This window comes from Scylla paramamosain, chromosome 11, assembly GCF_035594125.1.
Source record: "Scylla paramamosain isolate STU-SP2022 chromosome 11, ASM3559412v1, whole genome shotgun sequence".
Classification (NCBI taxonomy): Eukaryota; Metazoa; Arthropoda; class Malacostraca; order Decapoda; family Portunidae; genus Scylla; species Scylla paramamosain.
The window spans coordinates 6799230-6826239 of NC_087161.1; the positions used below are offsets into that span (position 1 = coordinate 6799230).

Genomic DNA, 27010 nt, shown 5'->3' on the forward strand with positions numbered 1-27010 from the left:
ATCTGAACAATGTCAGTATTGCTATGCAAGGGAGATTGGAAAATCTGTTATCTTCTTCAGATAAAATGAAGGCTTTGGCAGAAAAAATTAGTCTCTGGAATGTTAAAGTGAAAGATGGCAACTTGGATACGTTTCCAAAAACTGCTGCTACAGAAAACAAAGACATTGTTCCACTGATATGTAAGCACCTTGAAAGCCTAGAAAAGAACATTGAAAAGTATTTTCCAAATGTATCTGTTGAAAGTTATGATTGGCTGAGAAATCCACTCATTCATGATCCATCAAACTCACAACAACTTAGTCTCAATGAGGAAGAGGAGCTAACAGACATCTGTAATGACCACACTCTGAAACTTAAGTACAAGGAAGTGTCACTTGAAACTTTCTTTATTGATATTGAGAAAGAATTCCCACTCTTAGCGAAAAAAAGCTCAAAAAATTCGTCTCCAGTTTTCAACCTCGTATTTGTGAGAACTAGGGTTCTCAACCCTCACTAATATAAAAAGTAAGAAAAGGTCAAGACTGTTAAGTGTTGAAGAAGAAATGAGGGTATGCCTGTCTAGTGTTCCTCATAATGTACCGTGGATATGCAAATCCAGTCAACCTCAGGTGTCTCACTAATAAGGTAAGTGTGCATTAACAATATTGAAATTTACATGTGGTATTTTAAAAGGAATTGATAAGTCTAAGACTATATATATATATATATATATATATATATATATATATATATATATATATATATATATATATATATATATATATATATATATATATATATCAAAGGGCAGGTGTGCCATCTTACTAAATAGTTTGAAAACCACTGCTTTAATGTATGAACAGTGGACCTTTGATTTTCCAGACCTCAGTTTTCTGGATTTACTTGCCTCGTTTATTCACTTGCCTTGTTGGCTTCCCTGTTAATCTGGCTAGATGTTTTTTGCGGCATTGTTTGCTTTGATCCTTACTAGAAATTTGAACCTTTGGTAATGCTGGCTTTGGAGCTGCTGGGCCTCCCAATAGAGCTTACAGTGTATTTATTTCCTGCAAATATTACAAGTTCTTAACCTCTTGTACTTGTCTTATTTTCTAAATTGTATATTACAATTATTTAACAATACAACAACATTTTGTAGGCTATAATAGTAATATGATAAAATTTAAGAGGAATTTGGAAGGCGATGTGAATTCACTTCACGAGCTGATGGAAACCTCACTAACTGTCACCCTTATTTCATCTACTATACCTCCTTGGTTAAAAACTCACATATGTGTTGGGTGTACAAATTTTGTCACCTAAGAGAAATATTAGATAATATTGAAATTACATTGCCGCTCCCATCAGAGGGCTAAGCTTGCTTCCGTTAGGCTAGGTTTAGACTAATTAATTTCATTAATTTAATTGCAAATCTTTTCAGTGGGTAGATCATGATTAAAAGAAAAGCATCATATTTTTGCTGAAAATAAATAATCAGTCTCAAAATTAGTAGGCTAGGGCTATTCCCATAAAACCCAAAATATTTCAGTCTAACAGTGTTTGTGTACAACTTCGAAGAAGAGAGAAATAAATAATTTATTATGTGCCTGATTGGCATAAACAGAGTTTGGTGAATGTTAGGCAGATATTCAAAGGGAAGAATTTAAATCACAAAATGTAACCATGTTTGCAGTGGATGGATATGGCATGTTGAAGGTACCATTGATGTACTTCAATTTTCCATGCCTTTCTCTCTTTCTTTTAGTGCTGGCATGGTCAGTTCTTTTGTCATGAATTGACTTATTTTGTCTAATAGTGTTGGCATACCAACACTATAGAATTAGAGGTATTCATTTTGTTATGATCATTACCAGGTTGGGGATCACCATAACCATAAAAACAATGACTGTGAAATTGGATCAAGGTGTTTGTAATGCCTGTTACAAGGTTGGTAAGGCTCTTGCTTGGGAACATTACCAAGTGACTGTGAAATCAACCATAAATCTTCAAAGGTATCAAGTAAAAAAGATAAATAGGCCTAGAATTTAACTAGTGCATTACTTTGGCACCATTGTAAAGTCAAAAGAATTGTAAATGTAAAGATGGCAAGTGTTTGTGTACTCTGGTGATACATTTCTTTACTGTTTGTGTCATTTTTAACTTCATACTTTGGTTAATATGGATTTTGAGATTTTTGACAACCATCCTCTTTACTCAGGAAAATCTTTAGTTCCAACCAAAGATTTTTTGCCACATCATCATTGGTGATATTGTGTATCCTGAATAGTTTTATTACTTCCAGTTCTTTCTCTCAAGCTTTGAACATGTAGGGTAAAAAACTTTAACATCTACATAACTAAAAGTCAGGTAACCTCAGAGTGCTGTGCTGGTAATGAAATAACAAATAGTACTAAACCACCACATTTAATGGAAACACAAGCAGCCACCACTGTAGCCACTACTCATTCCTCCTAGCTTAGATATATGTGATTTTAGGTGTGTATATATATATATATATATATATTTCATCTCTGTCATCTTAATAGTTGTGTTTGTATTGGTAAGGCATTATGCTTACTCAGTATATATATATATATATATATATATATATATATATATTTCATCTCTGTCATCTTAATAGTTGTGTTTGTATTGGTAAGGCATTATGCTTACTCAGTATTATGAGAAAACTAAGAGAAGAAATGGTATTTTCAAACTAAATTTCTTTTGATTCTAAACAATAACAGTTGCCAGCACCACATGTGCATTTTGGCTTTTTTTTTTTTTTTTTTATGTGTAGGAGGGACACTGGCCAAGGACAACAAAAATCCAATAAATGAAAAAAAGGCCCACTGAGATGCCAGTCCCATAAAAGGATCTAAAGCGGTAGTAAAAAATTGAAGGATAAGTGTCTTGAAACCTCCCTCTTGAAGGAATTCAAGTCATAGGAAGGTGGAAATACAGAAGCAGGCAGGGAGTTCTAGAGTTTACCAGAGAAAGGGATGAATCATTGAGAATACTGGTTAACTCGTGCATTAGAGAGGTGGACAAAATAGGGGTAAGAGAAAGAAGAAAGTCTTGTGCAGTGAGGCCATGGGAGGAGGGGAAGCATGCAGTTAGCAAGATTAGAGGAGCAGTTAGCATGAAAATAGTGGTAGAAGACAGCTAGAGATGTAACATTGCGGCCATGAGAGAGAGGCTGAAGACAGTCAATTAGAGGAGAAGAGTTGATGAGATGAAAAGCTTTTGATTCCATCCTGTCTAGAAGAGTGGTATGAGTGAATCCCCCAGACATGTGAAGCATACTCCATACATGGATGGATAAGGCCCCTGTACAGAGTTAGCAGCTGGGGGGGTGAGAAAAACTGGTGGAGATGTCTCAGAACGCCAAACTTCATAGAAGCTGTCTTAGCTAGAGATGAGATGTGAAGTTTCCAGTTCAGATTATAAGTAAAGGACAGACCGAGGATGTTCAGTGTAGAAGAGAGGGACAGTTGAGTGTCATTGAAGAAGAGGGGATAGTTGTGTGGAAGGTTGTGTCAAGTTGATAGATGGAGGAATTGATTTTTTGAGGCATTGAACAATACCAAGTTTGCTCTGCCCCAATCAGAAATTTTAGAAAAATCAGAAGTCAGGCGTTCTGTGGCTTCCCTGCATGTAATGTTACTTCCTGAAGGGTTGGATGTCTATGAAAAGATGTGGAAAAGTGCAGGGTGGTATCATCAGTGTAGGAGTGGATAGGACAAGAAGTTTGGTTTAGAAGGTAATTGATGAATAATAAGAAGAGTGGGTGACAGAACAGAACTCTGAGGAACACCATTGTTAATAGATTTAGGAGAAGAACAGTGACAGTCTACCTCAGCAGCAATAGAACGGTCAGAAAGGAAACTTGAGATGAAGTTATAGAGAGAAGGATAGAAACCATAGGAAGGTAGTTTGGAAATCAAAGCTTTGTGCCAGACTCTATCAAAAGCTTTTGAAATGTCCAAGGCAACAGCAAAAGTTTCACCAAAATCTCTAGAAGAGGATGACCAAGACTCAGTAAGGAAAGCCAGAAGATCACCAGTAGAGTGGCCTTGACGGAACCCATACTGGCGATCAGATAGAAGGTTGTGAAGTGATAGATGTTTAAGAATCTTGCTGTTGAGGATAGATTCAGTCTTTAGATAGGCAGGAAATTAAACCAATAGGACGATAGTTTGAGGGATTAGAACGGTCATCCTTTTTAGGAACAGGCTGAATGTAGGTAAACTTCCAGCATGAAGGAAAGGTAGAAGTTGACAGACAGAGTTGAAAGAGTTTGACTAGGCAAGGTGCAGGCACGGAGGCACAGTTTTGGAGAACAATAGGAGGGACCCCATCAGGTCCATAAGTCTTCTGAGGGTTTAGGCCAGCCAGGGCATGGAAAACATCATTACAAAGAATTTTAATAGATAGCATGAAGTAGTCAGAGGGAGGAGGAGAGGGAGGAACAAGCCCAGAATCGTCCAAGGTAGAGTTTTTAGCAAAGGTTTGAGCAAAGAGTTCAGCTTTAGAAATAGATGTGATAGCAGTGGTGCCATCTGGTTGAAATAAAGGAGGGAAAGAAGAAGAGGCAAAGTTATTGGAGGTATTTTTGGCCAGATACCAGAAGTCATGAGGGGAGTAAGATCTTGAAAGATTTTGACACTTTCTGTTAATGAAGGAGTTTTTGGCTAGTTGGAAAACAGACTTGGCATGGTTCCGGGCAGAAATATAAAGTTCATGAGATTCTGGTGATGGAAGGCTTAAGTACCTTTTGTGGGCCACCTCTCTATCTATTTTATGATGTAGTATAAATTTGTTTCAGCATTATGTACTGTTACTTAGCTTTTAATATGCGATTAATAATAATAATGATGTACACTTAATATACAAGTAAAACCTTGTTGCCTCAAGCAGTATTGTAGAGCAATGTGGGAAAAAAAGTGTTAAAGTTTTAACAGAAAAAACAAAAACTGGCAACAGTGGAGTGGCAGAACTATGACACAACAGGTGTCAACAAAGATGTGTGATGTAGTGCTGTATAATGCTGAATGTAAAATTCTCCAATGGGTTTTATTATTTATTTCAGTCTGGATGTTTTGATTATGTATTGCATGTATATGATAACCTAGCCTGTGCTCAACATTTCAACAAAGACCGTTGAAACCACAGCATAAAGTAGGTTGAGTACAGCTGGCCCCATCTTAGCAAGCAGTTTGGACTAAGTACACATTGAATACTGAATCGTTTTGCTCAGAATGTCATGTAATGAATAAAAAACAAACTTCCCCTTCTAGTTGTCATGCCCATGCAAGTTGATGCCCACTCATCCATGCACCACTAACCATGAACTAACTACCACAACATTAGCAGCTAATGCCATTTGCTCTGTGTGCCACTGTGTTTTTCATAAATTTCTTTATGGTTTTTAGTTTATGTCCTTAGGGACCAATTCATTTTTCCCACAAGTTCTCAAGTTTAAATAACAAACAAATCATTCAGTGAATGTCTAACTAGAATAAATTACATTCATTATACCAGGGCTCATTGTAGTCTATTATGGATTTGTGAACTTCATCTGTGAGAGGTGCAACATATCAGTTTATTAGTAATTGGTAAAAATTTTGTTTATTTGTAATAATAAGCAAATATCTCTGAAGTCAGAAGTTGCAACTGGCCCTTTGTATCATGCTTGGATTCAGAAATTGGATTAGAAATCATACCTCTGTGTATAAGTTGACTGCCATATTTTACCCTCAGAACTTGACCTATACATGAGAAAATATGCATGCTACTCCATCCTCCTCAGTGCATATTTTATTTTATTCCTTTTTTATTCTTTGTCAACACTATTGTCATCATTGTTATGGACAGACACCCAGGTTGAGTGTCAAAAGTTATTGTGAAGGATACAGTAGATGATAGTTGATCATCTTGGTAAAATAAAGTTGAACAAGGCCTTTCTGGGCTGTGGGAATTGTAGAGATTGTAGTGTTGGGGTTGGTGGTTATTGTGTTTTGGTAAAAGTATCAAAACAGGAGAGATCAAAGAAATTGCACCAAAGAAGCCTTTAATTGAAAGTGAAACCAGCTATCAGGTAATGTTTGGCCTGCAATAGAGTGGATTAATATTCACTTTTCATAGGGAGTATCAAGGATGGAGAGGAAAACTACACATAGCTCATTCTAATTATTTGTGTTAGGTGGTGAGCTGCAGGTGGCAGGTGTAGTTGCTCCCAAAACTATCTTTAAAGTGTGGTGCCAACTGTGGCATAATTAACTAAACCTGCTGCATGGCTTGATGTTATGCTGATATATTGTACGGATCTACTTTCCAGGTTATAATTTACCGCAATAATCCCTAGTGTGCAGGGCTACCAACTGTTGCTACTGTATTCACCAATTATGTTAAATAATTGTGTCAGAATGTAGACCTCTTATTTTTTAAAGGTAGTTTTGGGAGCTACTGTATAAATAGCAGAGAGTGTTGTGTTGGGTGGTGAGCTGCAAGTGGCAGGTACAAGTATTGGTTAGTCAGTAGTGTGTTGGGTGGTGAGCTGCAGGTGGCAGGTACAAGTAGTAACCAACTGCATCACAGTACATCAAAGGTGAGCACGGGTCTCACGGCGCACCACCATTGCCCGGGTGATGTCTGGTACTGTGGGACACCCTGAGCAGGAGGAGGAGAGCGTTAGTGTGTGGATGTATCTGTATTTCCATGGTTGAGATACAAGATCTACTACAAGTGAAACTTCTTTGAACGATTTGATCCTTAAAAATCATGTGAAATATAAAGTTTGTAAATTGGTATTGGTTATGGATTTAAAATGCCTCTATCATGAGGAAATTTTGAGAAGTGTATTCATAAATTTAAATTCTGTATTTGCACCTCATTTACCCATTCACAGCTGTTCTGATGCCTTACCTGACAGTGCCATGGTGGATTCCAGCTCTGTCCGTACTGTGTCCAACACACTCCATGCTCCATCCTCACCCCCGCAGGCCAGACCCCACAGCAGTGGCCGCCCCATGAACACCTGTGAGGGAATGGGTGTAGGTGCTCATGGGATGTTACCCCCCAAAAAATGTCATGCTTGCAATTTAATCATGGAGCTGAAACATTTTTATTGGCTTCTTTCTAAAGAAATGTCATTTAAAATAAATGCCACATGGTGGAAAAGTGATTAAGTAGATTGAGTCCATGTACATGTGAGTTGGGAAATTATATAATATTAAGATGAAGAAAAGATGAGTAGTTATGCGAGGCAATTGAGTTTTGAGAAAAAACAAAAAAGATGTTTGAAGATGTATATCACATTTTGGGCAACATAAGAATGACCTTTCATCTCCTGGATAAACATGTTATGAAGATAGTTACCATAGTGATTTAGACTAAAATTGCATTATGCTGAAGTGTGGTCTCTACCAGAAAAACCTATCCCTCCCACCTAATCCATGCCCATGCCTTGGTATCCTAGCATGCTCCGGGCACCCCACTGACCATGTTTGCCCCAAGAGCAAGAGCCTTGAAGATATTTGCTCCCTGGGAGAAGCCACTATCCACATACACCTCACAGCGGTCACTCACTGCCTCCACCACCTCGGGAAGGGCCTCCATCTGGGAACAAGGGATGGGGAAATCTCAAGGAAATAACCTGAAAGAAGGGAATGAAGGTGTAAAGAGAGGAAATTAGGGTGCGGAGTGTGTAAAGATAGGGAGTTAGGCTGTTGAAGGTGTTAAGAGAGAAAATCAGAAAAGATAGGGAATTAGGGTGTTGAGGGGGAATCAGGATGCACAGAGTGTAGAGAGAGGGAATTAGGATGTGAAGAGTGTAAAAGAAAGGAAGTAAGGTATGGAATGGATAAATCTTGATGACATTGGCACATTATCATGGACTTGAATGATTGATAAGTGGTGCCACAAGAAAAGCCATGTAATCGTAATCATTTTGAAAACCTATCTGTGCATGTATGTGATACATCAAGCTCTACAAACATAACAGAAATCATTATGTACTGTAATTTTTTGAAAGGGGTTATGTTGAGAGCTAGAAGAGTCCATGCTTGACTAAGATTGGGGAATGCATGAGCTCTGCATGAAAAAAAAAAAACATGCTAAAGTACTATGAGTGATCACAAGAATAATTTTGTGATTGAAAAAGATCTTTCTTGTGATTTCCCAAGCAGTAAATAGGCTGGCACTTACAGACTGATGGTATCTATTGACAAGAGCTGATGATAGACAAAATATAAAAGAACATGATACAAGTAGGACTAGATGCCTACTTCATGTGAGAAAATTTTGCTTCCCAAAAATACAGGTACTGCCATGTTGATAGGCTTGGAGGCAGAAATTATATAAACAAACTGCATCTCATTTGGGATTGAATAAAAATGTATATGGAAACAGGACAGTGAGTCTACATCCTCTTTGCTACAACTAGGTAAATACCCACCGTGGGGGCTACACCATCCACCTGTCGAGCACCGTGGTTGGACACCCAGATAGCTGCAGCGCCAGCCTCCACACCCAGTATCGCGTCCTCCCTTGTCAGGATCCCTTTGAGCACCAGGGGAAGCTTGGTGATGCTGGGGAGGAGCAATATTAGTATGTGGAAGTGCAGCATGTCTTGATGCTGGAGGGTCATAGCAGTAGGATGTGTACTGACAGGACAATCAAGATTGACCAAAATCTACTCTGGTCTTGATCATTAGTGGCCTAATTGGTAATGTGTAAGGGTTCATGTGTAGTGACAGGACAGTCAAGGTTGACCAAAATCTACTTTGGTTTTGAGCACCAGTGGCCTAATTGGTAATGCGTGAGGGTGTGTTTCCATGGTTGAACACAGTTTGTTGGACAAACACTGTTACCGTATACTGTGATAGATTGGTGGATAAACTTTGTTACCACATACTCGTACTGCGATATATTGTCAGACAAACACTGTTACTGTAAACTGCGATATATTGTCAGACAAACACTTTTATCATATACAGCGTATTAGGATGACATCAAGAGCAAAAAATCAAGGAAAACTGATCTGGCAACAAACACTGCTACCAGATGTTGTATACCATAGTTTTTTCCTCCATTCATTGGGAAAAATCTGGCAGACAAAGTTAGGAACTGATGTCCATAGTTAACATGTAACTCAGGCCTAAATCTTAGTGTGTATGGGGACAGTAATTGTTGACAATTTCTTGATGTTTAAGAATATTACCCTCATTGTTAATTTGGCCTTGGGAGAGAGGTGGTTGTTGCCATTGTCCTGTGTTGTACAGTATTACTATTATGGTGTGCAGTAAGATAAAAAAAGAAAAAAAAGCACTATGCAACATAATTGCTACATTGTGTTAGGACAGTGAAAAAAGGGAGTGGTGCAAGGATTGGTGACAAATTAAAGAAGCTATGCAACAGTTTTACATGAACTGTGACATTTTACTTGAACTACATTCACAAATTACCTTTATGTATTTATTTTTGCTTTTGTAAACTTAGGTTTTTATGTTCCATAAGCAAGGGTTTTGCCAGTACAGCTTGATTAATAATAATGGCAATTTTTTCCCACCTTGTCAGACATTTGGTTTGCCATGTTGACAGCAGGTGAGACCAAAACAAATAATAGCTTCATTGTATGGTAAACATGTAATTTCCTAAATCGTGTGCATGGCTGTATTATAGATCCATGCCTCTGTTCTGCCAGACAGTGTGCAAAGTTCCAAACTATGAACAGACTAAAGGCCTGTCCACACTATTAGGCAGTGATTGTTAATGTGTGGTGCTCACATCTGACTCTTGACAGCTCATGCCTTTCCTTTTTGTTATTGTTATTTGGTAACAGTGTTTGTCTGATAGTGTTTTACCATGTGGATGCATCCTACGACTTTAGTGTCTTGCCAGCATCCAATCACATTTGATGGTCATTTTGTCCTGATTTCTTGTGGTCATTTTGTCCTGATTTCAGGTTGATTTTCCAGTGTTTCTTTCATGCTCCAAAGTGAAAATTAGTTGTCAGGATTTTAAGGATACATCAGACATCTCAAGAAAAGGAAACTAGCTCTGGTAAACATTTAAGAATTAGTGGAAGAAGGTTCGAGACATAATCTGTGAAAGAAATGAGGATCTGAAGTTTTCATGGATGTGGTCATGTGGAGAAGGAAGATGAAGACTGATGAAACCTATTGAATTAATGAAGTGCCAATGCATAGACCAGTAGTGGCATGAGATTATGTTTACTTGTGCAAGTGGAAGTCAGTGACATACCTTTTGAGCCAGGCCACGTCCTCCCAGGTGAGCGTTGGGTCAAACAGCGAGGCCACATACTCATTGATCCCTGAGCCACCATCTGAGGTATGGAGGTGATTACTTGCTGCCTCATCACTTTGGAAGTTGGCCATCCTGAGGACAAACCAGCACATGGAGATATTTAGATTGATAATGCAATGGTCACCTGCAACAATTTTTGGGGCAGTCATGCCAGATCCCTGCACCTGATATACAGGGTATAACATGATTTTCTGCTGATATTGCCAGAGTTGAAAGTACAGATTAATTGAAGTTGAAAGTGTTCTATTCACACATGCATTTTTAAGTGTTGTTTACCTGTGGTGTAAAAATCAAGTTTGGTCTGGTGTTAGAGACAATGGCTTGGCTGGGTGGGTAACCATGGTGGAGAAACACCATATCCACGCACTCCACATTACTTCAAATTATGCAGTGCAATCTAAATGTATTCATTGTCACAGTCTTGGAGGGAAACTGCATGAGACCTGACTAGCAATCACCTGATTTGCTGCTAGCCTTGCTCTTTCCCAATCCCTGCCTGGACAGACAGTGCATGATACCACACACGCTAGTATTTTATTTGTCTTTTATTACATCCATACTATCATTATGTAATGTTATTTGTCACTCACCTGTATGTTGCTATCACTGTAAACTTCCAAAACTTGTAGAAATCATGACTGAATAATTCACAAATCACCAATGGACATCTAGATCTACGTATTCTGCCATGGTTGCCAGCTAGGCCCAGCTTATATCTTTCACCAAGCCACACTTGAATTTCATACCAACTAAACAATGCTTCAAAATGCATATCTTTATACGGTAGAAAATTTCTGATGTAGATTAACCTTTACTTCACCAGTACCATTATCCACAGATATTACACCCTGTATGTGATGTGCATCATTAAGTAGCAAGTGATGGTGTTCTTTACGCAAAGAAACAGTGACCTTGTCCTAAAGTGATATAAATGGTCTTTGCACTTGTTAGGCAAAATTTATGGAAAAACATTGCTGTTAACTATACCTGAGATGAGGAGGAAGTGTGAATTGATTTCTGACATCTGCACGGCGGATGCCAAAGTATGGTGCATCCACAGTGAGTACCAGTGCTGAGAAGCCAGCAGCCTCAGCCCTCCTGACCAGGGAGGCTGTCAACTCTCTGTGAAGGTGGAGAGGAGAGCAAGGGTAGTATCATCCTGGACTGGAGAGGATATTAACAGTATGGGTTATGTCTTTGATTTGGGGAGGGGAGAGAGAAGACAGGGTTAATCTTTCCATAAAACTGGTCTGTGGTGAATGGCACATACCTGTCCTTGTATATGTAGAGCTGAAAGAGGCGCAGTGTGTTTGGGGCTCTCATGGCCACCTCCTCCAGGCTGAATGTGCTGATAGTGCTTAGGGTGAAGGGGGCACCAATCCGTCCTGCAGCTGTAGGAAAAGTGTTGCCCAGAATACAAGAATGTAAGGAAGAATGAAGGATGCTAAAATTACTTGCCATTCTTAAGCTGGAAGCTCTCTGTTTTCTGTGAAAGACATATGTGTATGTAGCAAGAGTAAAGAGATGTGTGTAAATTAAAACTATTAGTGAGTGCACATGTGAAACAAACATATAGTAGGAGAACAAATTGCAAGGTTGGCAGTGCTGGCTGACCTCGTGCTGTGGCCACTTCCCCATCAGGATGAGCCATCCGCTGCATGGCTGTTGGGGCCACTCCAAATGGTACAGCAACCTTGTGACCCAGCAGGGTGGTGGCCAGACTGCGCTTTGACACATCTCTCATGAATCTAGGCCGAATGTACCACCTAGAGAGGGAAAGTCGTGTGGGTGTTATGCAAAGCAGGTTATAGTGGGAGAAAGGGTCAAATAGTGAAGGGAGGGATGGTATGAGGAAAAGTGCAGTAAATCAGCTGGAACAAGTAGGTTGATAGCATCTACTGAGAAGAGCTGATGACAATATTATACAAGAAAGACTGGATGCCTGCATGATATGAGGAAATTTAACTTTTTGAATATACAAGTACAGATATGTACAGACACTTACATATAGTTTCACACCCCAGGTGCTGCAATAGAAAGCTGTAAGGGATTTATATGCTTATTTTCTTTGCATACACATACAATAAATGTGCTCAGCCATACTCAGTTTTAACTTTTAACTACAGACATTTGAAACCATTATATTTTTAGCTGCAGCAGTAATAGCCAGGGTTTATCCCTCAGACTGATCAGTACTCTGTGCCTGGCCTCTCTCTCATACCTGTCCATAGCCTCTTTGTTTTCCTTGAGGGTGACTTCATCCAGGGCACCTGACTGATAGTAGTCAAGGGCAGTCTTAGGCAGGCGCCAGCGAGCCTCCCGTTCATAGTCCTGCACACCCACTAGTGGTTTGCTCATCATGCTGACTGGAGAGCAAAGAAGAATTTTTTGTTAAGGATGGAACTTGCCTGATGAATGGGAAGGAAAGCTTTAACGTGTCTTGTGTTTCTATGGCATAAAGGTTCTTTTTATTATGAAGAAACTTGCTCTTTACAGGTTTTTTTTTTAAAGTAGTTGTTTGAAGAATTTTTTTGTTTTGATCTTTTTAATATATGTCAAACTATTTTGCTGAACATGTTTTCTTGGGAGGTTTCTTGAGCTGTTGTGTTGTTCAGGGTTATTGTAAAGCTGTTATCTGGTCTCCATTTAAATTTATGGCCTTCTGTGTAATTGTGGAATGTGAGGGATGTCAGGTGGTGGTGTTTGGGGAAGATACAAAGGTTTATGTGGATGACATTCTTCATGGTGGGGATTGTGTTGCAGAAGTGACATATGCCAGGTGTTGGGAGAAAGCTAATCACAGGCATTTGACCAGATTTTCAAAGTTGCCATTTGTCATAACAAGTATCCAAAGAGGTAGTTCATCATGATATATCATCATCAGTTATGTGTAACATCTTTCAGTTAACACATGCAAAATACAACACAAAACACAAAACACACACATACACACACACACACGCACGCACACACACACACACACACACACACACACACACACACACACACACACACACACACACACACACACACACACACACACACACACACACACACACACACACACACACACACACACACACACACACACACACACATGAATAATATAAGTATGGTTGGAGCAAAATCTTTACCTGCCAGTTGTTATTGAACAACTTAAGTACATTTATACTTATACACACAGATATTTGGACTTAAGAGGTGATGGCAAGCAATGTCAGCGAAAGGAGAGACTAGATAAATATAGATACAGTGACAAGATTACTGTATCTGTATCACAGTTTACCTCTGGTTCTGTATACTATAACTAGACAATTACAGATAAGTAAACATGCACACACACACATATATATGAATAATATAAGTATGGTGGAGCAAAATCTTTACCTGCCAGTTGTTATTGAAGTCACTGAAATCACTGAAGATGGTGTGTTGTGGTGGAGAATAATATTGCTGCCTGATAACTTGTCTGACCTTGGGCACAACTGTGTCCCAACTGTTGCCCCCTGGCTTGTCTGATGTAAACACTATCACCTTGCTCACCCCAGAAGTGGCACCAGCATGGCTATTGGCTATTATATCATTGATTAGACTTGAAACTGTGTTCGTTTAAGATGGAATACATCACTTTGAAATTGTTAGATATATGAAAATAATAATAATAATAGTAATAATGATAATAATAATAATAAATTATTATTTGTCTATACCAAATTGATGAAGAGCTGTAACAAACAGACTACATGCACATATGCACATACACACTCATGTACATACACACACACACACACACACACACACACACACACACACACACACACACACACACACACACACACACACACACACACACACACACACACACACACACATGTTATATACAGTCAAATAGATAAAATTATGAAAAATTATCTTCATGGGTATATACAAAATAGAAAATTATGCAGAAGTCTTAGTAAATGAAAGAAAAGATATGGGAGTGGTAATGAAAAAAAAATCTATTGACAGAAGAACATTTAATATTTAGAGATGGTATGAAAAAGGTTTTAGGAACAAAAAGAATTGCATTTTAAGTTTTTAGAAGATATAGTAATGTTTTACAAGTATGTACTGTACACATGATTAATTCTTAATCTGTTTATATCAATAGTAATGTGTACTTAGAAATGCACACTATGTCAGTGTCAGTGGAGAGAGTAAGAGCATATTCTGCTAGCTGAAAATTTTTGCTAAAACTGTTGACTTTGGATTCAATACTTCTTTAATACTTCTTGTGGACTTTTGTACTTTTTATTTATTTTTTTGGATAGCGTGGAGAACATTGTGTCCCAGACTTTTTCAGTTTGTTACCCAGTTTAACATGCCACTTCTAAGCATCTTGTCCCTTTCACAAATTATTATCAATATTGATATAGATGGCTGAATTAGAGAGCTTACTCAGTATAGGAAGGATGTAACACTAAATACTATCAACACTGCACAGGGCAATATACATGCATACATACTTACATCTGCCTTGGCTGATGCTCACAGAGAAACTGACAGTAAAACAGAGGCAGGCTCAGGCAGTGAGTGACATGTACTGGATATGTTGTGATTGGGGTTGCCAAGTGACTGTCCTGAAGTATATCTCGTCAAAATGCTCTTGGCTTGCCACACATTTAAATACATAGTTCTTCCCTTCTAATATTGTATAGTGATTTTTAATGCATATTGTTATTCAGTTTAACTTTCTTGCTGAATTATAATAGTTTTATTTTACAACTTTACAAACTTAGACTCAATTAACATTAATCCCAATGGCAGGTACCACAACATTTTCTTGATTTCCAGAATTCTTCACTATTTTTTGTCATCCCTCTGTTACCTCCCAAAAATGGTTTATATTACCACAAATTTAGGAGTCACAGCTGTTGAAGTATAGACTTGTAGAATGAACTTAAGGATAAAGTGATGGAAAACAAAGGGCATGTAAGTGGAAAGAAAGAATGGATTGATATAGATATGAAAGAACCACACAACCCATTCTACAATTACATGCACACATACACACACACTAAAGCTATTAAAGTTATTATTTATATTATTTGTTCTGTTGTTTTTATTTTTTTCTACTTTGAAATAAGAAATTAATAGTTTGATCTAAAACCTTCCTCCTCCCACAGCCCAGACTATCAGCTTGGATATGGTGGGGCACCCTATGAACAGCCGCCCCCACAGCCACAGCAGGCACCTCAGCAGCACCAGCTCTATGCCCACCAGGAATATGAACAGCAGCAGCACCACCAACAGCAGCAACAGCAACAAGTGTATCAACAACAGCAACAGCCACAGCAACCAGCATATCAGCAGCACTATGAACAGCAACCACCACACCCAGCACAACATCAACAACAACAACAGCAGCAACAGCAGCAACAACAACAACAACAACAACAACAGCAGCAGCAGCAGCAGCAACAGCAACAACAACAACAACAACAACAACAACAACAACAGCAGCAACAGCAACAACAACAGCAGCAACAACAACAGCAACAACAACAACAACAGCAGCAACCACAGCAGCAGCAGCCATACCACCAACCTCAGGCTCCTCAGGTAAAGCAGCATCAAACAGTCATTCAGTGAGAAAAACAGTACTCTCATCTGATCATTACAAATTGTGATAGGACACACAAGTGCTTATTTGTTAAAAAAGATTGGATGCTTTTATCTGTGAAGACTTAATTTACTTGACTTTCTATTTCCACAGGCACCAGTGGAACCAGAGCCAGAGATGGAGGTGGACAGGGAGCCAGAGGAACCTGAGGAGGAGATGGAACAGGATGGTGATTCAGATGGGGAGGCACAGGAGGAGGAGGAGGAGGAGCCACAGCCGCCACAGAACTATGAACCAATACCTCGCCTCACCATCTCCATCCGGGGCCGGGGCAGAGGACGGGGAAGAGGCAGGATAGGTGAGACATGGAGTGATGGTGTGTGGTGGGAAGTGAGTTATGTCAGGTGAAGTAAAAGCAGAGTGTGGTGGTAGAGGGACTTGTTGGAGTGGTAGGATTGTTGGGACAAAGTTAAGAGAGGTGGGAGAGGAACCTGAGAATCTTTACTGAATAAGTTCTGGTCTCCATTACCTTGATGTCTCTCTCTCCTTGATACATGATGGGCTGCTGTTCTTTGTAATTAATTGACAATCAAGGGATGGTAGTAAAAGGCAAGTCAGGCAGAGGAGTAGATGGAAAAGTGGTAAGGTTTGCAGAGGTGTCCTGAATTAGTAGGGTGATTGGCAAAGATATAGGGAAGGTTAGGGAGGCCTTTTTATTCCATGGTCATTGGGTGAAGGGTCGGCTTCATCTTCTTATAACCTGAACAGGTGATAGTTTAGGTGTGATATTACATTTTGCTCAGATGTTTCATATGCTTAATGTAATTCCATACTTACTGGAGTTGTGATAGACATTGAGTTATTAGTATAAATACATTCACTTTATGCAAGTTTTTCTTCGTGTAATATTACTTTTTAAATATGTAATTGTTTTAAGTAGTCAATTCCTTCCCCACCCAGCCACCATAAAGAAGATTGGTGACCAAATTGTGTCAGAGCCTCGCAAGAGAGGTCGGCCCGGACGCAAGCCAATTACTGAGCTCATGGCTGAGGATGAGAACTCCCTCTACTTTATTGTCAGGAATGGCCGGGCAATGTTGGCAGTGAGTTGACATCCATTGATCTTACATGTTGCAAATATTAATAGTTATTGATGGATACTTGTCTCCACCTTGTCACTTTAAGTCAGAGATTGGCTGAGAGGTGATTCCTGAATGCTGGGCTGAATGGGGCTTGTGAGTTGTATATTTTACATTTTTTAAGTTTCTCTAGGCAGTTGTACATGTTAATCATGTTTTGAAGGAAGATGAACAGATGATGTTTACTTCATACTTGTTTAACTGTCTTGAGGTAATGCCTTAATCATTCTTCAGGTGTAATCATGAAGGATTAGATACATCTTAGTTTTTTATTTTATTTATTTATTTATTTTTTTTGAGGAGTAGATAAGGGTTTTGAAGTGGTGTTTTCCTGTTCACTGTGTAACCATTCCTTAGTTTCTCTCACCCATACTTTTGCTGACCATAGTGAACTTTTGCAGCAAGTGGTGGATGACTGGATTGACTCGTACAAGGAGAACAGAGATGCCTCCCTGCTCCAGCTGATGCAGTTTTTCATTAATGCTGCTGGGTGTAAGGGTAAGATCACCTCCCACATGCAGGCCACCATGGAGCATGCTGAGATCATTCGTCGCATGACTGAAGAGTTTGAGGAGGTAAGAAATGCATTGGATTTTTGTTGTATGCATGTGTGTACTTTTTTGGTTTTGTATGTTTATGTAATTTGTGGACTATGAGGATGATTTGATGATGGTATTTTTTATATACTTAAATGCCATCAGTAATTTCTGTAAAGTATTTAGGTTTGTCGGATGTCGATCATTGCCTCGTGATTGTGTGATTGGTGGGGATGTAGGCCCACATTTTGAAATGTGATGTCCTCACATTAGGACTATTTTCATAGGTCACATTGTCTTCTCATAGATGATTTTCCCTTTGATGATCCAGAATCTCTGTTCAAATGTTACTAGAATCATGAAAACAATGTTGATAAACCTGACAATTTCACTGGAGCCTTTTAAAAATAGTTAAGAAAGGCCTCAAAATCTTTTTGAAGGTTGGGACAAACACAATTTCCATTTCCTTTTGCAGGAGAGTGGTGAGTATCCCCTCATCCAGAGTGGGCAGCACTGGAAGAAGTTTAGGACCAACTTCAGTGAGTTTGTGCAGCTGTTAGTGAAGCAGTGCCAATACTCCATCATCTATGACCAGTACCTTATGGACAATGTGATTTCACTTCTCACTGGTCTGTCTGATTCTCAAGTTCGAGCCTTCAGACACACTGCCACTCTTGCAGGTATGTTGTTCTCAGAATTATCTGCTTAGTTTACATGTAAATTTGATTTAGCAATAGATTTCTTGTTCTCTTTAAACTTCTTTTTTTACTTGAAATCTCATCACACAAACTTATAATTTTTCCTCCATCTTCTGCAGCCATGAAGCTGATGACAGCACTGGTGGATGTGGCACTCACTGTCTCTGTTAACCTGGACAATACACAGCGGCAGTATGAAAGTGAAAGGCAGAAGGTGAGTGATGGCCATGGCAGTGATTTTGTTAGGTCCAGTACCACTGGTGTTTTAAATCCAGATTCCATCCTAATTTCAGTGACTTTCTTGTCCTGAGAAAGGAGGTTTTTATGGTAAAACAATTGGCAAATTTTATAAGTGGAGAACTTGATTTTCAGAAGCTTTGGGCAAATTTAGGCTGCAGTCTTTTCAGTAGCTTGAAATATTAGTATGCTGGTGCTATTCTGGCTCTATGTAGTTGCTCTATCATAAGACTTTGTCTGCTCCTTATCATGCTAGTGATTTTTCCCTACAGTCTGTAGATCCTTGTTTTATAATTCTTGATTTTTTATCATGAATGACTGTTCTTAATTGTTTAGATATGTATAGGATCAGAGTTGTAAAGATGTCAAGGGCTGTGATCCACACCTGTAATATAGCTTATGCTACAATTCCATAGTGTAGGGAGCAGTATGATTGTGTTGCTTTAGTGGTTTTATTTACACAAGTCTTTATATCACCTCCTTACAGTCAAGGGAGAAGCGAGCCTCAGACCGCCTGGAATCCCTCATGTCCAAACGGCAGGAGCTGGAGGAGAACATGGATGAAATCAAGAACATGCTAACCTATATGTTCAAGTCTGTGTTTGTCCACAGATACAGGTAAGTTGTGTGAGTGTGTGCTTGTGATTGTGCCATTTTGTTCAAGTCTGTATGTCTACCAAGTTAGCACTATTACTTGTTAGCACTCCTTATTAACAGTCCAGGAATTTTTATTTTGCTCCATGAGGAAATTTATATGCTCAACTGCTTATGATTACATTCTTTTATAAAGTAGAATTTTTCAGTTTTTCAGTACGAGATAGTTACGTGGATATATGTTTGAAGTGGTAGTTCGTATAAACAGTTAAATGTAATGGAAACTAAGTATTTGAAGAGTATTTTTTGGGTAAAATGGAGGGATTGAATAAGAAATGAGGTAAGTAGAAGAACTGATGTTTTGAGAGAGTTGGCTGGACAGGCAGATCATTGTGTCAAGATAATTTGGACATGTGGAAAGGATGGAAGACTGAAAACTAGTAAAGAGAATGATGCTGTCAGATGTGTGTGGTGAAGGGTTAAGAGCAAGGCCATGACTGGAATGGATGAACTGTGTGAAGAGAGCACTGAATGAGAGAGGAATGATTGTGCAACAAAGCAAGAGCAAGTGTGCATGGTAGAAGTGAATGAAGAGCAACAGTGGTGAATGCATGAAAATGACGCTCACTCATCAACCTCTTGAACAGGGTGTTGGCACACTTGGCAGGACCTGTTGATGTATATAGACCCAGTTAGGGTGTGGGACATTTTACAGGAAGTATCCTGCATCTGCTGTGGTCTCAGGATTGGAGTAGGTGTGGGGTAGGGAACAGTCTCATTGTTTAAGGGTAGGGTAAATCATTGTATGCTGTGAGATCTTGCTGTGGCTGTGTGTAGTCAGGTGTGCTGTGCCTAAGTTCCTGGGGTTTAGTATGGTGGGCCATGAGACTTTCCCTTTCCACTGGGGGCTGATGGGGCTAAGAGTGTGAATGATGTGAGTGTGAATGTGTGGTGCCTTGTCTGGGCCTCCCTGTGTGGGATTGCCAGCTTGGCAATATAGAATTAGGTTCTTATTTTGGGAAGTAATGATTCAACCTTCTGCATTCATCCCTGAAAAAGTCCAAAAGGATGATAACATGAGTTGCAACCTCATGAATTAGGATGACAACAATATACTGAACTATATGAGAAATGCTTGAATTCTCTTTTAGAGTTTGTTTGGTGATTAGAATCCCAAGAGTAATGACCACACCCTGACTCATCTTTCCTCACCAGGGACACACTTCCTGAGATCCGTTCAATCTGCATGGCAGAGATTGGATTGTGGATGAAAAAGTTCCACCAGAACTTCTTGGATGACTCGTACCTGAAATACATTGGCTGGACGCTGCATGACAAAGTGGGGGATGTGCGGCTCAAGTGTCTCCAGGCATTGCAGCCACTTTATGCCAGTGAGGAGCTGCAGGGCAAGCTGGAGCTCTTCACCAGCAAGTTCAAGGATCGTATTGTGGCCATGACTCTGGATAAGGAATACGATGTGGCAGTGCAGGCTGTGCGGCTTGTCATCTCCATCCTGAAGCACCATCGTGATATACTCACAGACAAGGACTGTGAACACGTGTATGAGTTGGTGTATTCATCCCACCGTGCTGTGGCTCAGGCTGCCGGGGACTTCCTTAATGAGCGACTCTTCATCCCTGATGATGATGCCGTGGCTGCCCTCAGGACCAAGCGAGGCAAAAAGAGGCGGCCCAACACACCCCTCATCAGGGACTTGGTTCAGTTCTTCATTGAGTCTGAGGTAAGCTGTCTGTGTCTTTCTCATCCTCCATTCCTTCATGTCTGTCTGATCTGTATCTATTTATTTTTCATTCTTTCATGTTTATAACTTGTATGAGGTGGTATTGTTCTGAGACTGCCCATATATGCATGAAGGTATTTGTTTAGTGCCAGAAATCTCCAGTGAATCACACTGAAAGTCTTTTGTGATGGACATAAGGAGCACTGGGCCAAAGTCAGCCAAGAGCTTTATAAACATGTTCTGGATGACCTAACCTTTGTATTGTGGATCATCACTGGGGCTGAGGCTTGGGCATAATCACCACACCAGACAGTCTTGTCAGTGGAAGAGCCTAGCATTTGATCTGCTGTACAACCAAGAGTATGTTTATAATTTACTTTGATATTCATGATGTTCATTGTGTGTGAATTTGTCCCTAAGGGCCAGGACCAGTATGCAGAAAACCTTGTAAAAGCTCCTTTGAAAGCTGCTCATAACTTCCAAATTCTTCTCATAGCTATGGGCTAGACTTGTGAGTTATGCAGAGTAACTCATAAGGTGACTCCTTGCTGCGAGCTGAATGATTTATGAACTACTCCCAAGATGGTGCTACGCTGTGCATTTTCTGCTACTAATAGTGCAAACATTTGGTTAAAAACACTCCAGTCATGATAATGAAGATATAGTGGTATGTTGTCATCACTTTAAAGTGAAATATAAAAATTTTGTTAATGTACTAGGTGCAAAAATGAGAATCTATCAGTATATTATACATATAAAAAAAAAAAAAAAAGGATTTTATCTTGGTGGCAGATGCTGTCCACTTCAGCTTACATCCACAACAGTCACAAGAAGAAGTAGTCTAGAACCAACCAGCATGGAGCCATCCCTGCAGTTATGCAGTTGCTTAATACTATTCACTTAAAGATTATTCTGATAGCAACATCATATTTTCAGGGTACGTTTAGATATGCAGTCCCATCCAATTGGTCTTCCCAGTGAATCCCTGCTCTTTTTTTCCTCTAACCCATTTCACTGATTAAATCAAACCAATTTAGACTAAATAAAACTCAGCCACACCTAATCTAACTCAACTATTTTGACATAAGTTGCATAAATTAATGTTTGGGTGAGGCCTTGAGCTGTGCTGCTCCCAGTGTAGCTTCACTGGATCTACCCAGCACTTGGGTTTCATGCACATATGAACAGTGTGCCAGATGTATGATTCGAGTGAACCTACACCAGCCTCATCTTCACTTCCTTGTAATGGCCATTAAATTCATACAAAACTGAATTAAAGTTTTTAAGTAAAATTTAACCAAACCTAATCAAAAGTTTTTTGGCTCTGTGATACCATGAGTTGTTGTTCTGCCATTATCATTTGTGAATAGCTCATAAACTTCTTAGGAGTCCTCGTCCACAACTCATAACATATTGACGCATTAGGAGTACTCATAATTTGATGTGAACTTTTTTTTTGCATAACTCATACACCTACTCTAAGAAGGTTTATGAGCTGCATCCAGCTCATTAACAGACATGACCTTTTCTACATACTGCTCCAGACTGTCACAACCAATCCTGCTGCTCTGTGTTGAAGTGTATAAGAGGGAATATTTGGTTGAAATTGCCTGAAATGTACTAAGAGGCCAAATGGATGTGTTACTTACCCAAATGACCATGCAGCATTGCAGACACAATATGTAGATCCTTTTACTAAGCTCTCATGACATATGAGTTTCTTCAAGTCAGAATAGTATTATCATCCTTCTGCATATACTTCTCTTGCCAGAATTGGCCTTGTGTGACTTTTCCTATTTCTCAAAGATGACATGGTAGCTGAAAGGGAGCTGTTTGACATGTTTTGAAAATAAGACTTTTACAAGGCTTTTCATCATAGACATTGGTGCTGGGAGCACAATATTGCTGCCCAAGGAAATTATTTTGAAGGAGATGGTGCCTGAACTAAAGTCAAGTATATACTTTACTGTGTATAGACCTAGTCTTGGAACTCTGAAATCACTGTATAATTGGCAATATTTTTGTAATTCATGACCTAGTAACAGGTAGTATTTTCTTTTGAGTTTTTTAATTTTTATATGAACAAATGTTTCATTGATTTTTGGTTACACCTAAAGAAGTGTGTCCCTTCCCTCCTTGACACCCACCCTGCTCACTACCATCATTCCCTCCACAGCTGCATGAACACGGGGCATACTTGGTGGACTCTCTGATTGAGAGCAATGACATGATGAAGGACTGGGAGTGCATGACTGATCTGCTGTTGGAGGAGCCAGGGCCCATGGAGGAGCCCCTTGATGATCGGCAGGAGACCAGCCTCATTGAGATCATGGTGTGCTCCATCAAGCAGGCTGCCACCGGGGAGCCACCTGTTGGTCGAGGCCCCACCAGAAAGGTATGTTGGCTCCCTTCATCAACCATTTTAATTTTGTTTTCTATGTTAATTTGTTTTCATTATTCTCATGCTTTATTGAAGCATGAATTTTGGCAGTAGACACCTGCCGAAACGATAATTACTCCCAGTGAGGTCTAAAGCACTGTTCAGGGGGTGCTGTGAACTTATCATTAAACCCAGCTGTGACCTCACTGAATGTTTCCCTTTATGTCTCACAACACAAGGGGGCAGTCACAGCCTGCCCTCTAAAGACAACTCTCTTCCTCCACACAAAACTACAAGCACAAAACTACATACACACCCTTCACTCAAAAATTTCAAAATTATTATGGCGACTCCTACACGAGCCTCAGAGTCCCCATCTGGGGAGGGGACCATAAATGTCCCCAGGTCGGACTACTCTTCTGATAACGACCCTAAGTGTCTTGACACTCCCCTCAACTTTTTTCTTCATTAACTTTTGCAACATTCGCGGTCTAAGATCTAATTTTCAATCTGTAGAACACCACCTCTCCTTTTCTAAACCTCATCTTCTTTTCCTCACTGAAATTCAGATGTCTGAGGCAACTGACAGTAGCCCCTATTCTGTTCCCTCCTACTTTCTCTATCCTCATTATCAATCTAAAGCTGGACGTTGCGTTTATGTGTGCAATGACTTAACCTGCTCTCGTGTCCACGCTCTTGAATCTTCTGAATTTTCCACCATCTGGCTATGACTACAGAGTCACTCTCAAACTAAATTTATCTGTGCTGTATACCTCTCACCTAACTCCTCTGACTATAAGAAATTCTTTGACTACTTAACTTCCAAAGTGGAGCACATTCTGACTCTCTTCCCTTTTGCAGAGATCTCCATTCTTGGAGACTTCAATGTTCACCACCAGCTTTGGCTTTCCTCTCCTTTCACTGACCATCCTGGTGAACTAGCCTTCAACTTTGCTATCTTCCACAACCTAGAGCAATTGGTGCAAGACTCTACTCGTATTCCTGACCGTCTTGGAGATACACCCAACATTCTTGACCTTTTCCTGACCTCTAATCCTTCTGCTTATGCTGTCACCCTTTCTTCTCCGTTGGGCTCCTCCGTTCACAATCTCATATCTTTAGCTTGTCCTATCGCTTCAATCCCTCCTCAGGATCCCCCCTAAGCGAACGTGCCTCTGGTGTTTTGCCTCTGCTAGTTGGGAGACCTGAGGAGGTATTTTGCTGATTTTCCTTGGAATGACTACTGCTTCTGTGTCAGAGACCTGTCTTTGTGTGCTGAGCGCATAACAGAGATGATAATGTCTGGCATCGAGGCGTACATTCCTCACTCTTTTTCTCGACCTAAACCTTCCAAACCTTGGTTTAACACAGCTTGTTCTTGTGCTATACATGATAGAGAGGTGGCCCACAAAAGGTACTTAAGCCTTCCATCACCAGAATCTCATGCACTATATTTCTGTCTGGAACCATGCCATGTCTGTTCTCCAACTAGCCAAAAATTCCTTCATTAACAGAAAGTGTCAAAACCTTTCAAGATCTAACTCCCATCGTGACTTCTGGCATCTAGCCAAAAATATCTCCAATAACTTTGCTTCTTCTTCTTTCCCTCCTTTATTTCAACCAGATGGCACCACTGCTATCACATCTATTTCTAAAGCTGAACTCTTTGCTCAAACCTTTGTTGAAAACTCTACCTTGGACGATTCTGGGCTTGTTCCTCCCTCTCCTCCACCCTCTGACTACTTCATGCTACCTATTAAAATTCTTCGCAATGATGTTTTCCATGCCCTTGCTGGCCTAAACCCTCAGAAGGCTTCTGGACCTCATGGGGTCCCTCTTATTGTTCTCCGAAACTGTGCCTCTGTGCTTGCACCTTGCCTAGTCAAACTCTTTCAGCTCTGTCTGTCAACATCTACCTTTCCTTCTTGCTGGAAGTTTGCCTACATTCAGCCTGTTCCTAAAAAGGGTGACCGTTCTAATCCCTCAAACTACTGTCCTATTGCTTTAATTTCCTGCCTATCTAAAGTTTTTGAATCTATCCTCAACAGGAAGATTCTTAAACATCTATCACTTCGCAACCTTCTATCTGATCGCCAGTATGGGTTCCGTCAAGGCCGCTCTACTGGTGATCTGGCTTTCCTTACTGAGTCTTGGTGATCCTCTTTTAGAGATTTTGGTGAAACTTTTGCTGTTGCCTTGGACATATCAAAAGCTTTTGATAGAGTCTGGCACAAAGCTTTGATTTCCAAACTACCCTCCTATGGCTTCTATCCTTCTCTCTGTAACTTCATCTCAAGTTTCCTTTCGGACTGTTCTATTGCTGCTGTGGTAGACGGTCACTGTTCTTCTCCTAAATCTATTAACAGTGGTGTTCCTCAGGGTTCTGTCCTGTCACCCACTCTCTTCTTATTATTCATTAATGATATTCTGAACCAAACTTCTTGTCCTATCCACTCCTACGCTGATGATAATACCCTGCACTTTTCCATGTCTTTTCATAGACATCCAACCCTTCAGGAAGTAAACATTTCACACAGGGAAGCCACAGAACGCTTGACTTCTGATCTTTCTAAAATTTCTGATTGGGGCAGAGCAAACTTGGTATTGTTCAATACCTCAAAAACTCAATTCCTCCATCTATCAACTCGACACAAGCTTCCAGACAACTATCCCCTCTTCTTCAATGACACTCAACTATCCCCCTCTTCTACACTGAACATCCTCAGTCTGCCCTTTACTTTTAATCTGAACTGGAAACTTCACATCTCATCTCTAGCTAAAACAGCTTCTATGAAGTTAGGCATTCTGAGACATCTCCACCAGTTTTTCTCACCCCCCCAGCTGCTAACTCTGTTCAAGGGCCTTATCCGTCCATGTATGGAGTATGCTTCACATGTCTGGGGGGGGTTCCACTCATACTGCTCTTCTAGACAGGGTGGAATCAAAAGCTTTTCGTCTTTTCAACTCCTCTCCTCTAACTGACTGTCTTCAGCCTCTCTCTCATCGCCGCAATGTTACATCTCTAGCTGTCTTCTACTGCTATTTTCATGCTAACTGCTCTTCTGATCTTGCTAACTGCATGCCTCCCCTCCTTCCACAGCCTCACTGCGCAAGACGTCCTTCTTTCTCTCACCCCTATTCTGTCCACCTCTCTAATGCAAGGGTTAACCAGTATTCTCAATCATTCATCCCTTTCTCTGGTAAACTCTGGAACTCCCTGCCTGCTTCTGTATTTCCACCTTCCTATGACTTGAATTCCTTCAAGAGGGAGGTTTCAAGACACTTATCCTTCAATTTTTGACTACCGCTTCGGACCCTTTTTATAGGACTGGCATTTCAGTGGGCATTTTTTATCGGATTTTTGTTGCCCTTGGCCAGTGTCGCTCCTACTTAAAAAAAAAAAAAAATTCTCCCTTCTAAATAAAGCAAGGTTAAGGGAAGGAAAAAAGTGTCTACATTAGACTTAATGATAACGTATTTTTTCTATTTTGGCCAGCCTGTGTTGTCAGCAAAGGAGGCAAAGCAGGTGAATGATGACCGAGCCAAACTTACCAAGCACCTCATCCCCACCCTGCCTCAGCTACTTCACAAGTACCTGGTGGATGCTGAGAAGGTGGCCAACCTCCTCATTATCCCTCAGTACTTTGACCTAGAGATCTACACCACCAGCCGACAGGAAAAGGTTTGTTTCTTGAGGGGAATCTGGTAGAAGTGTAGGAAGGGGAAGGAGAAAAGACTGGTTAGGGAGGAGAGAAATGTGAATATTAGGAAATGGAC

General features: G+C 40.1%; 2 protein-coding genes across 10 annotated transcripts in view; one reads left to right on the top strand and one right to left on the bottom strand.

The window, feature by feature from the left end:
• Positions 1-27010, top strand: part of LOC135104896 (cohesin subunit SA-2-like) — a 56731-nt gene that overhangs the window by 6031 nt on the left and 23690 nt on the right. For all 7 annotated transcript variants that reach the window (XM_064012633.1, XM_064012636.1, XM_064012632.1 and 4 more), the window contains exons 3-12: positions 15472-15907; positions 16062-16266; positions 16869-17011; positions 17449-17622; positions 18059-18263; positions 18401-18495; positions 19006-19136; positions 20328-20853; positions 23030-23248; positions 26730-26915. In XM_064012633.1, coding sequence (XP_063868703.1) covers positions 15472-15907; positions 16062-16266; positions 16869-17011; positions 17449-17622; positions 18059-18263; positions 18401-18495; positions 19006-19136; positions 20328-20853; positions 23030-23248; positions 26730-26915 — 2320 coding nt within the window. The remainder of the gene's footprint in view (positions 1-15471; positions 15908-16061; positions 16267-16868; positions 17012-17448; positions 17623-18058; positions 18264-18400; positions 18496-19005; positions 19137-20327; positions 20854-23029; positions 23249-26729; positions 26916-27010) is intronic.
• Positions 6037-13854, bottom strand: LOC135104897 (uncharacterized). Of its 3 annotated transcripts, none has more exons than XR_010270585.1 (10): positions 13694-13854; positions 12528-12672; positions 11921-12072; positions 11577-11697; positions 11294-11428; positions 10244-10378; positions 8436-8568; positions 7481-7634; positions 6905-7016; positions 6037-6649 (listed from the first exon to the last, which is right to left on the bottom strand). XR_010270585.1 is itself a non-coding variant. In XM_064012639.1 (10 exons), the coding sequence occupies exons 2-10, from the start codon at positions 12665-12667 to the stop codon at positions 6582-6584; spliced, it is 1113 nt and encodes a 370-aa protein (XP_063868709.1). In that variant the 5' UTR covers positions 12668-12672; positions 13694-13854; the 3' UTR covers positions 6037-6581. The 3 variants fall into 3 exon arrangements, 2 of the variants coding, with proteins under 2 accessions (XP_063868709.1, XP_063868710.1); XM_064012639.1 differs by having other exon boundaries at positions 7481-7597; XM_064012640.1 differs by lacking the exon at positions 13694-13854 and adding an exon at positions 13441-13587 and having other exon boundaries at positions 7481-7597.

Coding starts and splice junctions, on each gene's coding strand:
- LOC135104897 (XM_064012639.1), bottom strand. CDS start 12,667: ATGATGAGCAAACCACTAGTGGGTGTGCAGGACTATGAACGGGAGGCT. Junction 8,569..10,243: donor GACGTGGCCTGGCTCAAAAG/GTATGTCACTGA, acceptor GCTCCTCCCCAG/CATCACCAAGCTTCCCCTGG. Junction 6,650..6,904: donor ATCCACCATGGCACTGTCAG/GTAAGGCATCAG, acceptor CCTCCTGCTCAG/GGTGTCCCACAGTACCAGAC.